This window comes from Centruroides vittatus, unplaced genomic scaffold (genome assembly GCF_030686945.1).
Source record: "Centruroides vittatus isolate TY-2023 unplaced genomic scaffold, ASM3068694v2 contig_3169, whole genome shotgun sequence".
Classification (NCBI taxonomy): domain Eukaryota; kingdom Metazoa; phylum Arthropoda; class Arachnida; order Scorpiones; family Buthidae; genus Centruroides; species Centruroides vittatus.
The window spans coordinates 99,044-116,573 of NW_027122038.1; the positions used below are offsets into that span (position 1 = coordinate 99,044).

General features: G+C 31.1%; 3 protein-coding genes, 1 long non-coding RNA gene and 2 other non-coding genes across 7 annotated transcripts in view; 2 read left to right on the forward strand and 4 right to left on the reverse strand.

Annotated features, from left to right (window-relative positions):
• Nucleotides 1-17,530, reverse strand: part of LOC136973410 (microtubule nucleation factor SSNA1-like) — a 114,917-nt gene that overhangs the window by 66,929 nt on the left and 30,458 nt on the right. The gene's annotated exons all lie outside the window — the stretch shown is intronic.
• Nucleotides 842-913, reverse strand: TRNAG-UCC (transfer RNA glycine (anticodon UCC)). The gene has a single exon. It is a non-coding gene; the product is annotated as a tRNA-Gly (tRNA).
• TRNAG-UCC (transfer RNA glycine (anticodon UCC)) lies at nt 1,062-1,133 on the forward strand. Its single transcript has one exon. It is a non-coding gene; the product is annotated as a tRNA-Gly (tRNA).
• On the reverse strand, nt 11,917-13,641 carry LOC136973407 (U-scoloptoxin(01)-Er1a-like). Its single transcript, XM_067268127.1, has 3 exons — nt 13,486-13,641; nt 12,953-12,987; nt 11,917-12,446 (listed from the first exon to the last, which is right to left on the reverse strand). Exons 1-3 carry the CDS (start codon nt 13,505-13,507, stop codon nt 12,063-12,065), a joined length of 441 nt encoding a protein of 146 aa, XP_067124228.1. The 5' UTR covers nt 13,508-13,641; the 3' UTR covers nt 11,917-12,062.
• LOC136973408 (uncharacterized) lies at nt 13,002-15,411 on the forward strand. Its single transcript, XR_010880490.1, has 2 exons — nt 13,002-13,236; nt 15,008-15,411. It is a non-coding gene; the product is annotated as an uncharacterized lncRNA (long non-coding RNA).
• On the reverse strand, nt 15,786-17,419 carry LOC136973409 (uncharacterized). 2 transcript variants are annotated; one of them, XM_067268128.1, is made up of 4 exons: nt 17,128-17,419; nt 16,978-17,023; nt 16,867-16,904; nt 15,786-16,582 (listed from the first exon to the last, which is right to left on the reverse strand). In XM_067268128.1, the coding sequence occupies exons 2-4, from the start codon at nt 16,997-16,999 to the stop codon at nt 16,199-16,201; spliced, it is 444 nt and encodes a 147-aa protein (XP_067124229.1). In that variant the 5' UTR covers nt 17,000-17,023; nt 17,128-17,419; the 3' UTR covers nt 15,786-16,198. The 2 variants fall into 2 exon arrangements, with proteins under 2 accessions (XP_067124229.1, XP_067124230.1); XM_067268129.1 differs by lacking the exon at nt 17,128-17,419 and having other exon boundaries at nt 16,978-17,051.

Sequence of the window (17,530 nt, forward strand, 5' to 3'; positions counted from 1 at the left end):
TACGCATTGTTTTATTTAAAGAAGAGAACCTGTGATGATGTCAAAGCCGTTTTTCAATTGTGAAATTGCAAGGTTATAAAAACATTTGCCAAAAATTTAAATGAGTTTCAGATAAGAAAGCGTTACTCACGTGTTGCAATGCCACTATACAATAAATAACAAGAAGAATCATATGAATCTTCTCCTATTTATAAAAAATTCCTGAAGTACTTCTTCAGGTTTACTTCCTTATTAGTCATAACGGTAATGTTTCCAGGGAAATTATATTAATTTAACTGCAATTTATATAATTTTTTTCCTCTAATTAATCAGATATCTGTCTCGTTTTGCTATTTAAAATAAAATATTAAACGTATGTCCTCAGTTTTAATTGTACAGTTCATTTCTTTCGTCCTTAATGACCCTTATCTAAATATGAATGCAGCTAATCTGCATATGAATGCATCTCATTTGATTATGAAGGCGTTTAGAACTTATTAATTATATTTTTTTACATACAAACTACTAATAAATTCTAATAGGATCTATTAATTATGGTTAGGATGAATATTTAATGGATCATTTAATAGAGCCACGATCAGACTTTAGACTTTGTTGTGGCCTGGCCCTTGGCTGTAAGAGGCCTTTTCCTTCCAGCAAATGATACTGTATTACGTGTCTCTTTATGCCATAACCCTGAGCTGTAACTTGTTTGGTTCATATATAAATTCTGCCCTGATTGCAGCTTTTGTTGTGACTTTTGCTGTATCGATTGTGATGCCATTTTTACGCTCGTTTATTTGTGAATTTTATGGAATATAAAAAATTACGTAAATGAACATTTATGGAGCAAAAAAGTGTATGCGACGGCCGGGAATCGAACCCGGGTCAACTGCTTGGAAGGCAGCTATGCTAACCACTATACCACCGTCGCTCGAATGCATAGTTTCCTTCACAAGTACTTGAATATAAATCAGGAAATAAACGCAAGTCACGTGATAACAATTTCTTCTATGTCACGTGATATGGGTTTATTTTCCTGATGTATGTTTAAATATTTATTGAGGAAACCATGTCTTCGAGCGACGGTGGTATAGTGGTTAGCATAGCTGCCTTCCAAGCAGTTGACCCGGGTTCGATTCCCGGCCGTCGCATACACTTTTTTGCCGCTTTATTGATGTAAATACTTATTTTATTAATTTTAATCAAATATATTCGCCGTTAATGAACATACAACATGATAAATTATATTTATTTGCATAGAAATTTCAGTTTTTGAGATGGTAAAGGTCTGCGTGACCATTAAACGAGCTTCAAAAGTTGCCTTCTCTTTGTCAAATAATTATGCAAATTTAAGACTTTCGAGGCATTTCTATGACATATTTTATGCAGTTCTTCAATTTTTATTTAAAACCACTTCTGGAAAACTATCATCCAGAGCATCTGGAGGATGTTGCTAAGATCTCTATCTTAGCAACATCCTCCAGATGCTCTCCATCCATCCAAGTCATCGTCCTTGTCATTTTGAAGTATATTTTATTAAATAATTTTAAAATTTTACTTCAAAACATTATAAAGGATCTATGTATAAGGTTCTTTATAATTTTCCAACCTAAGAAAATAAAGGTGCACATATTAACTAAATAGTCTGTAGCATCTTAGATCGCGAGCTACTGATTGAGTGATACTGTTTTCTGCATTCTCTAACATCTTTCTACGTTACAAGTTTTTAAATGTCATTTAAGTAGTTTTTTTTTTTAAGTTATAACCGCATTATAAAGGTTATATCTGACGTTACACACTCAAGAATGGTGTAGTTGTTGGGGTGGATCTTATTCTCTGATTCAAGCAAATAAAAGAGCCTAAAATTAAAATAAATAACTACTTTTGAGTGAAATTTTGATAAAAATTCTTCAATTTTCTTGGAATTGTGATCATAAATCAACCAAAACAGCGGGTTTTGGCTTATTTTAATCAGAAAGATGAAACTTCAAGCACTCCCTCGATGATTAATTTGCATATAATTGAAGATTTGAGACAAAATATCAAAATTGCACAGGGTCTGCCATTAAAGTATAAAGAAAGGAAGACGTTTGCATCATTCATCTCGTGCTGAAGATTGCTTCCTGCAATCTTCAGCACGAGATGAATGGATAAGCAATGGTTTTGCGTGACGTACGTGACCGCAGTTACACAGTATTGTATCTATATTTATAAATTATCACGATTTTAAAACCATAAATATTGATTTAAAATCGTGATAAATCGATTTAAAAAATAAATAAATAAACTCCCTATCATTCAAAAACTATAGAAACTTATAATCATGTCACCTCTGAGGACGTGAATCCTCCGTTAAAGATTAATTCTTACAAGCATTTATTTATATATTTTCCCTATTCATTTACTTTTCTAAAGTAAAATTCGTTAGCCCGGGGTGGTGCAGGTGCGAATAGAAACCAGTTTTAACTACATTTTTTCCTCCTTTCGTAGCATCGCATCTTTCGTAATTTACCTTCCGGATAGGATATTATTAATAAATGATTTTTAAATTGGAATTTTGTATGAATATTTTATTAATATTCGGAAATAAAATTCTTAAAATTAATTATTTAATTGATTAAAATTTATTTTATTCTATTTTATTCAGGTGGAGAGCAAGAGGAGCAACACGATGTCGTTTAAAGATGCGGATCAATTAATTATAAATTAAAATTATGAATTATTTTTTTAATTATAATTATGTTTAATATGATTTTATTTATAATGATTTCGAGCTTATTTTATAGTATTTTAAGTAAAAAAATCAGTTAAAATGTTACAGATTGTGCTTGAAAAGTAGATTTAAAATGATGACTTGGAGCATCATCGAGATGGGAAAAATTGATGTTTTTTTTAAAAAATGTTTATGTTTATGGTAATAGATGACTTAGATAAGAAAATTTACATAATTTTTATAATTATTTTAAAGATTTTTGGTAGAATTTTTGCTTTATTTAATTCAATTTTTTATCTTTTACAAGTGGAGGTGATGCTGCAAAGCAGGCATTCATCAAACACTAATTTAGCAGAAAGGAGGGAAAACATAAAATAGAAGAAATATATAAAACTTTAATATAAATTTCCTAACTTTTTAGTGGAAAAGTGGTTTTTTTATTGAAATATTTTGTACACAGTAAAGAAGATCTAACGCTTTGAAGCTTCTTTACTTTGAAGCATACAAGTTAATTGCATTATTTTCTATGGCAAAAATATATAAATTTTAAGCAGGAGAAAGCAAATTCACGTGACAGTTCCTTATAAACACGTGCTTAACTCCTTTTAAACTTATCAGGTGTGCAATAATAGGTTATTCTCCTCATAAACCTGAATTTTTCCTCCTTATCTTCGTGTGGAGAAAACGTTCTGAAAACTGTTTAAAACTTCTCAAAAACTTGCCTATTGCCAATTAAATTTTTTTAAAATTATACAATTATACTTTAATTAAATGATTCAGAATTTTTTTATTAAATAATTTGAGTTGTTTAATATAGTTTTATCAGGGAGTTATGCAGTTATGTAGGTTTAACTCCATAAAACTTGGATTATTTTATGATTTACGCTACTAATTTAGCTTAAAAATGATTACATTACAATAAAAAATAGGCATTAAATAGATTTAATTTAATTAAATTATTTATTAATATGTAAAAGTACGAGTTTAAGCATCCCCTTAATGACCAGTTTGCTACTCTACTCAAGTATGTAGAATTGAATGATCACAGCTCTGTGGAGTAATAAGTTAAAATTAATAAATTTCATGTTTTTAATAACTTTTTCTCCTTAAAATTTCTTAAAATATATGTTCTACACTTTAATCCTTCAAGAAAATAATATATAAAATGATGAGAAAAGATCAGCACGATCAGCATCCTCATCTGGATGCTGAAAGGATACTGACCTTTCCTTATGATCAGGAAAGGTCGGTATCCTTGTAAATTTATGAATTTTTACCTTCTTAAAGGTTTTATAAGGTAACTTTTAAAATATATTTTATGTAAAAAATACTTTATAGAGTTTTATCGATGTTCTATAGTTAAATTTCCAAGTGTGAAGCCACACTGAGAGGTTATTTGTGATCTGACGAGTATGATGTTTAAGTGACAGATAATACTCGATTATCATCACCTCCTGCAGCTTATTTTCATGTTTGTAATCAAAGCTTGACCTCTTAATGTAATAAATTCACATTTTATTTAAAGTAAAGTATCATTTAATCAAGCAGCAGTTCATTTTCAGTCGAAATTTCTACTTTATTTATGACGAGAATTCTCTGTATTTAGATTAATTAAACTTAAAATTTAGTGAGCTAAGATATGCAAAATAAATCCATTAATTCACTTTCTTATTCCATAAATACGAAGCTCCTCAAGAGACGACTTTATGCTGCATTTATCCTTATTTATAGTCTTCTACCTTGAAGAAAGACTCACTATACGAAGGGGTCAAATCTGACATGATTTTGAATCTTTATAGCATTATTATGTTAATCTACAGTTAAATAAATCCCTAAATTATAAATATAAATGCTTCTGATGGAGTTATTTATAGAATTAATTTTATTTTTAATGATACAATTTGCATCATTTGCGTGAAAATTCATTAGGAGAGAGTACCAATTATTTTCTTATTTAATTCAAAATTTGAATGATTTTTAATGAAAATATTGTAATTTTACACACTTATAGGAGGCTCCAGAACGTAAGAATGAGTTTAAAATTCGTGAATTTTGCAAGAGAAAGATGCTTTAATGGCAAACTTTCCTGGTACTCCAGAATGGATGGCCAACATGAATTCAAATATAAAAATAATAATAAAAAAAAGAAAATAAACCTGTACTTGCATCAAGAACTGCATTAATGAATCTGTCAGGAAAATAGGTCTACTGCATTTTTATCACTAAGGACATATTTCACGTAAGACGAAGGTAGACAAGAATCCAAGATGAATGGCGCCCACTTCGATCACTGCTAGCGACCATTCCTGTTGAATCAGTAGTAAAATTAATCACTAGATCATAAAAAATGAAGTTAAAGAATCAAAATTACACTCGTGGGTCCTTTTTAATGGGTTAAAATTTAAGAGAAGGATGCAACATCCACCTCCAAACTCTGGAGAAAGTAGGTCTCGGATCTTGTGCAAATTAGGGGTTGAAATTGTGTTTATGGCACTAAAATCGTATGAATTTATGATTTATGTGGGGGTAGAATTGAAGAAAAGGATGAAGAATGTAGGTTTGAAGTTAAAATCTGGCAATAAAAATATATAAGGAAGAAAAGGATGCAGTTTGATGCATACAAAACATCTGGGAGTTAGAAAGAAACACGAGTAAATTCTGTTGTACGAGTATGAATAATTGAATAGTAATAAAAAAAAAGGAATTAACTGCTGTTTAACTTGGAAAAATAAAAGAAAAATGCGGTTAAACTAGTAATTATCCGACTGTTAACTAAAGAAAAAGCAGTTAAAGTACAGTTTATGCATTATAAAATAGTTCTATTTGTTTGTTTTTAACTTCTATTTTGTTAAAATAAATATTTCAAATTGTAAAATATAATAAAATTTATATTATAAAATATTATAAATTTAGTTTTGGAACAAAATGGCTGCCGAAATATCAAAACTGGGTGTAATATAGCGAAGAAATTTATGCTAATCTCCGGATTGATGCAGATTTATTGATGCTAAAAGCATCAAAAATCCAATGATGATGATGATGATGATGATGATGATGACAAGTAAAAAATTAAATTGTTAGATGTTTATTTTGTATTTAAAACACGAAAATATACCATGTATATAATCATCTTCGCATTTATTAACGGCGAAATTATGAGAAAGATGTTGATGATGCTGAGAGATCCAGAGGAATCTCCAGCATCAGATGTGATGGAGATGTATCTAAAAATAAGCATCCACTTCTCAGAATGCGCTTTTCTAGTAGCCATTTTGTTCGAAAATTTTAATTTCTTATAACATATAATTTTAGATTCATATTAAATTTATTAAAAAGTACTCTAAAATGTATACATGAACAAAGCATCTGTCGTTTCTGCTCTCCAAATTGAAGAAAATCTCAGAGGTTTTTATAAATTTTGAAGTTGACACTAGGAATTTAAGATCAATTTAGTAAAATTTCGTAAATTCTATCAATAATTTTGTATTTTTTTATCAGAAATTATTAAGTCCTGTTACATCTCTTCACTTCGTTGATTTTAAAATGTGCATATTTAAAATAATAATAAATATAAAAAGAACAAGAAACGTATTATCCTTGAAAGAGTGCAATTAAAAAAACAAGAATTAGAAATTTTATTGCAAACAATAAAAAAATGCAGCAAAAGTTAAGTTTTTCCTGACTTACCGGTCTAAATTATGGAGTAGCGACGTCTTTCACCTTTGACCTTTAATTCGTGTGGGTAGAAGTTCTGGCAAAAACTCAGATAAAGGTGTATATAAACCTGCCAAGTGTTCTCTGCGCTTCGATCGTTCGATCAACACTAAGTTAGATCGATCATGATTCAAATATAATAATCGAAAATCGATGATAAACGAAAATTTTAAGAGAAATTCGAGATTTTATAGCCTGTATCCTTTGTTTTTCTTAAGTATTAGAAGTTAATTTATGTTTTAAAAGGTTTTATGGAGCTTAGAAGTAGAAAATATTAATATTCTGACATCATCCTTCAGACCTTATCAATTGAGGTTGCGGAGTTAAAGTGCATCTCGGATTTCTTCTTTAAAAGGGGTCCACGAGTGTCGAAATCGATTTAAATTACGAAATATTTACGCAGTTTTCCCCTTACAAGTTCAAAGTTTTTTTGGGCGCATAAAAACAAAGAAGGTAAAGGTCTGGAGAAGTGAATGTAGTTTCGTCTTTCGTAAGCATTTTAAGCTTATGTAATCTAATATTTTGGAAATTTATAAAACTTTCAGGTGCTCGAGTAGATACTAAAGTAATTAAAACAACCGCCAACTCGGATTGATTTATTTTCAAGTTGTTAAGATGTAAAAAAGTCAAGAGATGTCCGAGATCTTATAGATTCCTCCTGAGATTTAAGAGCTTTTATAAAGATGAATTGAGGACCCTCCTTTATTATCTCCAAACCCTGGTGTACAAAATATATTTCTGTATCACATAGAATCCTATAGGCACCATATAATTTAGCAAGGATCTTATTGACACCATAAGAATCAAAGAGTTCTATGGTGTCTAAAGATGTTTTATTGAGAAATATGGCGGCCAGAAAGCTCTTACTAAGATATACGAGGTGAAATTTTATTGTAGAACCTCAGTGATATTCAAGCCGTGTAGCCTATAGAGTTCTAGCTAAGATGTATAAATCTAAAACATATTAAATAATCTCCCTCATCCCGGAGCAACCTACTAATAGTTAGCAGGAGCACCTTAGACTCTTAACAAAAGCCTCATACAACGTAATAAGAATCAGTTCAAAGAGCTGTTAAGTAAGCAAAAAGTCTTTTGTAAGATGTGTAAGTTGAAGATAAATGATTCAAAGATTAAGGTTTATGGCAGATTAAACGTGGTTTTTATGGTATATCGGAGTTACTTGCAGCGTAAAGCCCACAATTCTGTAACAAGAATTCTTAGAATTAAGTCTCCTAAAGACAGAAGAGAGTGGATTTTTTTACTTTTTTTCAATTGTAGGAACAAAAGTAATTCTTTGTAAAGTTAAAATCCTAAATAATTCAACAGCAAAATATTTAAAATTAAAATTAGTTAAAGGTTTTAACCTTTTCTTCTCTCTTCTTCCTTCTCAAAAACTAGTTAACAGGCTGCCAACTGCACTGTTTCTATACAAAAGAACGTGTCTAAAGTGTCATTTCGTCTACTACCAACGAGTTTGAAAGGCAATTACAAGGCAATTAGCCTTTGTTAATTTACTTTGTGCTGATTTAAAACTAAGGAAACACTTTTTACAGGAAGCCAATGAGCTTTAATAACTAGTAAAAGTGGGCCTCATGTGTATTAAAAGGGTCGAAGGTCAGTTTTTCTACTTTTTAAATTATGGAAACCACTTGAAATTTTAATTGTTTCAGCCACGGGCTCTTCTGTTTTACACGTCACAACTACTTACTATTCGATTTGAAAACAAAGGTGCGTAAAGTTCTAGTTGGTGTGCAGAAAGTAAATTTCGTATTATCATACGACTTGCCTTCGATCTTCATAAATTGTTAGATTAAACCCACGCAACACCTTCTAACTTTCGTTTCGAATTAGCATTCAGAAGGTTATTTCTTCCTGTAAAATTCTTTGATTGACTTGACCAAGTGTTGTTCGCTCCCTGTGGGGCCTCTCTAATTATCAAATGGTAATTTTGACTTCGTGTGCGTAAGGTAAGGTGGTTAAAGGCACGAAATTAAAGTTGCATGTAGGCCATTATAAAACTATCAAATCCTCAATAGGATTTAATACAGACCAAGTATTGTTCAGGATAGAATAAGAACCCCTATCTTGCTTTTTTCCCATCATCAGAAAGGTCTTTTCTCCAAGGCTTATCTTCATGTTTATCCTATTTTAAAAAGGTGTAAATTATGCATTTTTCTTATGAATTTATGAAGAGATTTCCAGGCAAACCACAAAATAATTTACTTTTATTTATAATTTAACTAAGATTTTTTTGTTTTTTCCGCTTAGGAATGTCTACGAAAGTCATTTTAATAACTCACTTCATATTCGGTTTAATAATGCAATTAAATATATGTCAACTCATTAACATTCAACTAATCAAAGTAAAGGGGGAAAAAGTAGTAAATGAACTGGTTCTAAATCAGTAACTAGTACTCCATCATCAACTATCTCGAACCCGAGGGATGGGTTATGTATAGGCCCGACCTTACACGACTCCACATACATTTGGCGACAGCCATTGGCCTACTTATTCACGTGATCGCAACCAGTGACGTGTAACTACGAATCTTGGACAAATACAAAAAGTATTTTTTATACCAACCCTCTTCAGAGATGCAGAATTCCTCCTCACATCCTCCAATCAATACTATGGCAAGTAAAGGGTTGTTCTTCATTATTCTCCACGTAAGTATTATCAGAAGACTTTTTCTGTGTTTTGTATACTTGTACAAAACTATTAGCATATTGATTTATATATTTTTAATTCTATTAAATTAAACAATTCCGTTTATTTAGCAGTATAGCTGTGCATCTCTCACAAACACGCGAATCGTTATGCCGTAAAGATTATTTAATCTTCTAATAAAAAAAAAACTTAATAATAAGAATTGCCGAGGCTTTTAGAAGGTATTTTACAACCTTCTGTACGATTATCTTCAATTTCGTGACGATAAATCTTGAAAAAATACATGTGTATCCATGTTAAATCTAGCGTGCTACGCAGCGGGTCGATTCTTCAAACACTTAAATAAACTATTAAATATACTCTAACCGGTTGTTTATAGTGTTTATACGCGTGGCATACGATAATAGACGGAATAAAATGTTTTATCTCAAAAATATAAATTATATTTCCCTTTTGCAACACGTTTTTTCATTGAAGATTCGTTACGTGTTACGTATGGTCAACCGATCTCGTATGTAAAGTTAGGTCATTCGTGACAATTCTCCCCTTTATATTTTCGTCTTTTTTGACCTTTAAGTAGCGAAGGACGACTCATTTTCTTTATTTATAATGTAAATTATAGCGTGTTGTTACGCCGATTCCGTTAGTTGACAAGGTTATTGAAACTCTAACGTTTTTATTTAGCTATAAAACACGCTCAAGTTTCGATTTTCTTACAGAATATTTAAGCTAATTTTTATGTATTTAAATTATTTAAATTAAAATTTATATAATATTTTATATAATTTTGAATGATTTGAAGTTTAAAGATTATTTGAATTTTCTTAACTATTTTTTTATAATTTATAAAATTTTAAAGTATAAATTTTCTTAATTTATTTTTATTTTATTCTAAACTTAAAAGAAATTAAAAAATAAAAAGAAATACATTAAAAGATGATTATTATTTTTTCTAACGACGTAATTTCCGCTTAAGATGATTTAACGGAAGTATAATTATGAATGAGTCCTCCTAGTGGCGAAGTGTAGAATTAATTACAAAATGTTTTATGATATTAATATCGATTGTTTTTAGCAAGTTAATTTATTTAATATATAAATTATTTTATTTTGTTTTATTATTAATATTACTAATTGAGATGGGATGTTGAGCAATTTCATATAGTGTATAGTTTATTTATTACCCTTGCCAAAATCTGAATTTAAAATCCCTAATACAACTTTTATAATAAAGTAGAATGATAATGATGATAGAGTTTAGGGTGTATCATTGATTCTTTCTGACTTGAGAACCCTAATACGTCCTTATAATCTTATCTATTATGGATTCAGCCATTCAGATGTAAAGAATAGGCACCTCATGAAAAATTCTTGAGGTTCTTCAGCCACACTCGAATCTAGATCTGAGAGTAGCAAGCTGATGCCTTGACAGCATCATTTATCTGGCTGTCTTACCAAATTATCCGTTCTTATGCAGTAATATACCATTGTTATACAATATACATACTTCCTTCTGTTAGTTCATAACAAATGTGCTCATGTATATTACTTTCTAAATAAATTTCCAATAAACGCAATAGAAGTTATATGGAATTTTTAGAAAGTATTTGGCTTTTTTCCAATTTCGTGATGCTAAATCCTCAGAAAAATTTACACCCTTTGCTCCAATATTTCTCGTAAGTTTGCAACTTTTATCAATTATAATTGTGTATAACTGAATACGTTGGTTCGATTTCGAATACAAAAGACCTCAAATACATAACGAACAACAGATTATTTACGTGATGCCACGAACTCGTTCCAATATGTAAATTAGTAGCGAACACAATGTTCATGATCTAGAAGCACCGATAACATCACTACACAGTCTCTTTGACATGTTAATTAACTAAAATTCACTCGTTAATATTAATTGAAGTATGAAAATTTAGAAGTATTCAATCTTATCTGTTAACATTTCTCTGCTGGAACACTATAATTTGAGGGTATGATTCGTGAACTTCAAATAACGTCACTGATCATCACCCTTAACAGAATTTACAAATGGTCTTCTATAGTAGCAACTCAGCAAGGGTGGTTTTTTATCGTAAGGATAATCAAAGCAACAAACTGTACTTTATGACCAAATAACACGCGAACTGCTTGAAAGTCGCTTTAATCTTCTTATGTTAATTTTGATTTTAACCCATTTCACACGATTTTCTCCACGATTTAATTCTTTCATACCATTAAAAGATAATATATGCCATATTAAAAACTATTCTCTAGCAATGGAAACAAAACCCATTTCTAGAGAATAGAAATTTGTAATGAATAAGAGGGAAGCCATTTTGCTTCTAATGGAATAAAATCAAAATGGCTTTCTCTTATCCAATTTTTTTTGGCTACTCTAACATTGAATTCCTTCATGGTTTTAGCTTTTTTTTTAAATTTATGTATCAGCTAAGTAACTAATTTAACTAAATATCAAGGACTTCCTACAAATGCAGAAAAATTATACGTGAATCATTTTTAACCTTTGACCTTTCATGTATAAGGAGATTTATGTTTAAATGTAATTATTATGATTAGTTTCAAGGATAATATTTATATATAATATTCAAATAGTTGTTAAGCTAAACTGTTTTCCACGTGACCTCAAAAAAATGGTTGTCAGGTATAGAGATCATCCGCCATCTGTGGACGAAATTACGAACTAAAGGGGTGAGTAAGTTCTCTGATAAGAATTTCTAATTAATATATGTATATATATTTTTTAATTTTAAAATTAATTAATTAATTAATTAATTAATGTAATAATAAAATTAATCATTTGAAAATGTATAAAATTATGTTTTTTTTTATTAGCTGTAAAAATACCACAAAACATTTCATTAAATTACAAAGCAAATTTTAGCCTAGAAAGGCAATTTTTTTAATGTAAAGTATAAAAATGGCGTCACATAATTAACCAAACCATTGAAAAGAAGAAAAATCAGTAGAATTTTATCGTTGGATCCGGTTTTCGTTAATGACTTGTTGAGCTTTCTCGACATCTTCTTCAGTTAAGAATGGGATCTCTTCGTAACCAATGTTATCGTTAACGTAGTAGAAATCTTTAGCTTTCTCGCAGGGGATTGAATCCTCTGGATAATTACAAGTTAGAGAAAGTTGATTGAAGATTGTCAGATTCCCACAGAAGAAGCTATATTGCTCGCTCTCTTGGGTACCATCAGCGTGGGTTATTGGATTGCAAATGTGAAAGATCTTGCATTCGTTGTCTACATCAGCGTAGTAACCACGACCTAAACCTTCGCAACTGAATGTAGTCTTGATAGATTCAACTATTAATTCGGCACCATCTGGTAAATCGTACGCTCTGCGCTTTACCTAATTAAAAAGTAGAGCCATCAATTGATCCGAGCTTATACCACTGGCACTAATCTTTATATATATATAAAAAAAATTAATTTTAAAATAATTATTACGAAAATTTTAATATTAAATACGTTAATATTAAGTTTTTTATTGAAGAAATTGAATTTATAAGCCCGAATTTATAAATGCAATACGGGGATCTTCATGAGAAGAAGGGATGCAAACTGTGGAGATTCATCCAAGATTTGATTTTTAGTTAATTTTTTCGATCTGAAACTTAATTTTAATTAAATTTAATTCTAAATTAAATCATTAATTACGTAAATTCTCTTTAAAAATTTGATTAATCAATCAACTTTTAAGATTATGAACTTCTTCAAGGAATCCACAAATTTAAACTTCTGAATGAAATTATTTATAATTATAATTAATTGAAAAAAACCACGTATTTTAATTAAAAACTCACATATTTATTAATATATTTTTAAGTTTAAAATTATAATAAACTCCAAACTCACCCTAGGCAATGCCACTGCAACAATTATTATCATAGCTGCAACACGAAAGTTAACAAATTACTTTTTCGTATGTAATTGTATTTATTTTTATTAATTTAAATGCTTAAAAAAGAAATAAAATTAGTAAAAAATATTCAAGGAAGTAAAACAATTGCATGTGTTTATTTTTCCAGCTTTCTGTTTCTTCTGTACATTGTAATTTATAAGGATTTTCATGGATATATTCTGGACTCAACAGATGTTTTCTCATTAATTGTTACACGTAAAACTCTTCCTGCTATCAAGTAGGTCAAAATTATTTACTGTTTATCACTTAATTACAGTAATATATATATATATATATATATTACAGATATAACAATAAGCATTTTTTAAATTAATTTACTGGTTTTAAACGGGTTTAACTTGTGTAGGTATTTTTTTTAAATTCTAAATCTCTGTAATTATTCGCATATAATGCGCACTAAAGTATAATAATCTTAATTATATTTTTAATTAAAATTAGGTAAAATATAATTAAAATTTTAGCTTACCGATCACAAAATATTTGACCATTGTTAAGTAATCCTTTAGCGAGAATTCGTAGAAGACAGTTGGATGTGTTTTTTTTTTTATGACCTTCCTCACTAGAGAAAAGCGAGAGAGGTTCTGAGATGGTAGAAGGACCCTCTGGGATTTTTTATATCTTAGGGACCAAACTAGGGGGATCCGAAAGGTGAAAGGTCGTCGAAGTCCTCGTTCATTTCTCGAAAGAAACGTGACGAGAAGACAAGAAAGGGGGCAATTAAACAGGTAAAGGCCCCATAGACACCGTTAGAAAACGGCTCCTCGGGCTTTTGTCTAGAGAAATTACCGAAAAATAGAACTATTAGAACTGTTCTAAATTGTAAAAATGTGTATTCAAGATAAATTGTAATAGCGTGTGAGATTAATTTTCTCTTAAATACAATGAGTTTATTGATAGGTTGATTCGAAAAATCTTTAGATTATTTTCCGGTATCTTTGAGAAGAAAAAAAAATTATATCGAATTGTATATTTTAGAACAAAAGAAGAAAGGAGGAAAAAGTAAAATGGTGTGGCCTCTAGGACATAATATCAGCATTCAAGGCTATGCGGGTCCTCCAATTTACTGTATAGTAAAAATGGGGAGCGGTTTGGGTGTTGAATGTCTACCCTAAATTGAAATGGTCTCCAGGCAAATTGGATGAGATAAGAAAGAATGAAAAGTTAGCTTTATTAAGCAACTAGTTCCTTTTTTTTTTTTAATGAGTCATATCTAGTTCAAGATAGGTCCCATCACTCTCAACTTGTCTTTCTTCATTTACGTTATAGAAAAAAGAATTTTAATTATTAAAATGAGAGATGATATTCGTGTTTAACAGCTTAATTACTTACCATACAGGACTTAATGAGGTTATTATCATAAACAATTCGTTTCTGATACGGTTGATGGATGAAAATGATTCGTAGTAGAACCATCTTTATTCTCTTCGTTATGGGAAGATCCAGAATAATTATCTTTAAAATTATGCTACTATTACCTCTAGTTGACCCATTATTGTTTTATACACTAATTATGCACGTAATAATTCAATTCTTTGAAAGATTATAAAGATTTTTAAGGTCTTAACCGGGGATACTTCCTGCTCACTTTCATACAAAGTGTCATGCCTTCCTCCGCCCATATAATACCAATACTTATAATCACCCCCGCCTAAATACTTTTATAGGTTGGATGAAACGTTCTACAAGTAGAAATTACCAGACACACCAAGAATCTTTCGAAGTTTCGAGGCCTGAAAAGGGGTGCTGCTACTCCACCAAATTGTCCTCTTCGTGGCAAGGCCTCGAACGTCAGAGCCCACACGCGTTAAAGACCTTTAACTTTATTAACTTAACGGTAATTAATTATATTTACAGCCATCTCGGAAGCGATAATTTATAACTAGACCCATCCTCTTGTTTACAATAAAAGATTTAAAATGATAGCGTTGAAGATAGAGATTAAAATCTTCGTGTGTTTCCAGACGTAAATTAAAGTTTATTTTCGGCAGGTGCAGACAAACTTCGTGACAGACATCCCCCAGGCAACACCCTTCATGGCCCTTCCTGTACGGAATGGTGTCTGCGACCTTGTACTTCAGTACAAGACTTTACTAATAGAGTTTTTTAGTTGTTGTTTGACTCCTCCTAGAAGAGGCCCGAAAATTGCGGATTGAAATAATATTTTGGCCTACATTCACAAAAATACAATGACAGAAAGTAAGGAAGAATCGTTCTTCTCTATAACAATGTAAGAAAGTATCTTACAATGCTTAAAATTGACCCCGTTTGATTGACAAGTCATCTACTTTACGTGTCAGATATTAACAAGATCCATAATTTAAAAGTAGTTTAATTGAATTTTATATAAAATCTAATTGTTTATAACCGATTAAAACTTCGTTTTTATACCTTTCTTTTGATATTTTGTATTATTTTTCATAGAAATTTCACGAAAATAAAATTGCAAACATGACTCAGCATTCAGGAAACCATCTTAATCTTCATAAATCCGTACAAGTTAGTGATATTTTGTATAGAATTTAAGAAATTAGATTTTTATTTATAATTTAAAGCCTTTCTAGTTAAAATATCATCGGAATTCTTCTCTTTAAACGTTGAGAAAGAGTAAAAAGTAGGATAATGTTCGCCATAGTTATGTTACATCTTCAGCAGACATTATTTATAGAGAAACAAGTAAAAGAAGTGGGTTACGACCATAATTCACTTAAGAAATGAGAAAAAAAATCAAGAGAAACTCGAATTGTTTTTTCAGTTTGCTTGCTTTTTATTATTACATGAGTATAAAACAATATATTATATACATGTCTTCAACAAACAACAGCTACCATTGTGAAAAATGGGATTTTTTTTTAATAGAACGAAATGAGGCGATGCAGTCTCACAAATGTGCACAACATGGAAAGCAATAGGCTTTCACCCAAGCCGACTTCGTGAGTCTCCTGGTAATTGGACGTGTCTTACCACCAAAAAATTGGACAGGAAAGGGATGGGCTTCGACAAGGACATTCCGAGGACAATACATTTTTTTTTTTTAATATATTTATATATTTTTTATGAGTTTTGATGCTGTTATGCGCTGTGATTACTTACAGAATGCAGTTAATATTGACTCGTTATGGTTTGCTGGATATACAGTCCATCACGACTAACGAGGATCCAGTAAAGTTGCCATATTGGGATCATCGACGTCCTCTTTGAGATTCGATGGCCTGGTTGATTCTCTGAACGTCTGAATCTTCTAAGAAGTATGCCTTTGGATCTCCGATTCTGTTATTGAGATCGAAGAAGCTCTGTGCTTGATTGCAAGGGACTGCAAAGTCTGGATCAGCACAGGTTAAACTTCCCTGATTGAAAACGGTCTGGTTGCCACAGAAGAAACTGTATTGCTCTACTTCCTGGGTGCCATCCGGATGCTCTATGGGGTTACAGACGTGGAAAATTTGGCAGTTGTTATCGACATCAGCGTAATAACCGTATCCTAAACCATTGCAGCTGAATGAGGTCTTGATGCTTCCTACTATCAACTCTGCTCCATCTGGCAATTCGTATGCTGCACGTTTTACCTATAAAGGGGACGTCTGGATATAAATTTTACACGAAAAACTGTATAAGAGTTTAGAGTAGAGAATATTAAGAGAGCTTTAAACAATAATCTAAGCTTCCATCAATCTTTAAAGTCGATTTAAAGTGAAGTTCTTTCAACCCGTTCTACGGGTGAATGCACTTTCACTAAACGATGCTCACGAGGTGAGGTCAGAGAGGAGGTTATAGATTAAGCTTCCTGATCTCGGAGAAAGGATAAAAATTTCTAAAGAGTTAAATTTATCTTTGTAATTATTAAACTTACCCTAGGTAAAGCAACAGCCAGAACTGTAATAGCGAGAGCTGCAAGAAAGAAAAATGCACGTTAACACTCAAATTGGCTAAAAATAAAGGTAACATAACGTAAAAAAATTACCAAAAACCAAACTTTTAAACATTTTTCTTATATAAAGTGACGTAATCTGTAAGGAGAAGATGTAGAAAGTCTTGTTAAAGATATGCCAAGGGAATAATAATGAAAGATTTAAAAGTTGGCATGGGATCAAGTATCCAAAGGGTTGCTTACCTGCGACGTGAAGTCGTACGAGCAGACGAAATGGCACTGTACATGACCAGAATCCGTTAGGTTTTATATACACCTTGACAGCCCACCCCTGTCTGTTGGGGTCAGCGAGTTGAAGGGTGAGCGAGCGTCCTCGTCCCTTTGAAGTGTGTCAGCAAGAACGTGATGAGTCAAAAGAGAATCGAGACCGGTATGACTGGTAGGGCACAGGTCCCGTTAAGCTTAGAATAGATGGGGTGGAGGATAGACTGATGATGCTTAAAGTCTTCCTTTCACTCGTCACTTTCAGTTCCGCACTCTTCAAAGGATCCTTTATTGAAATTGCTCTCTATTAATTGACTCCTTGCTCCTGCTCTCCTTCCTCAACTTTTCCAACTCACATCAGCTCATACCAGTGAAATTATTT

What these genes read in the sequence shown, in the direction of transcription:
- LOC136973407 (XM_067268127.1), bottom strand. Translation starts at nt 13,507, where the DNA reads ATGGTCAAATATTTTGTGATCG. An exon ending in GGTCAAATATTTTGTGATCG is followed by an intron (nt 12,988 to 13,485) that starts GTAAGCTAAAAT and finishes TTCGTGTTGCAG; the next exon opens with CTATGATAATAATTGTTGCA. An exon ending in TTGCAGTGGCATTGCCTAGG is followed by an intron (nt 12,447 to 12,952) that starts GTGAGTTTGGAG and finishes CTTTTTAATTAG; the next exon opens with GTAAAGCGCAGAGCGTACGA.
- LOC136973409 (XM_067268128.1), bottom strand. Translation starts at nt 16,999, where the DNA reads ATGTTTAAAAGTTTGGTTTTTG. An exon ending in GTTTAAAAGTTTGGTTTTTG is followed by an intron (nt 16,905 to 16,977) that starts GTAATTTTTTTA and finishes TCTTTCTTGCAG; the next exon opens with CTCTCGCTATTACAGTTCTG. An exon ending in TGGCTGTTGCTTTACCTAGG is followed by an intron (nt 16,583 to 16,866) that starts GTAAGTTTAATA and finishes TCCCCTTTATAG; the next exon opens with GTAAAACGTGCAGCATACGA.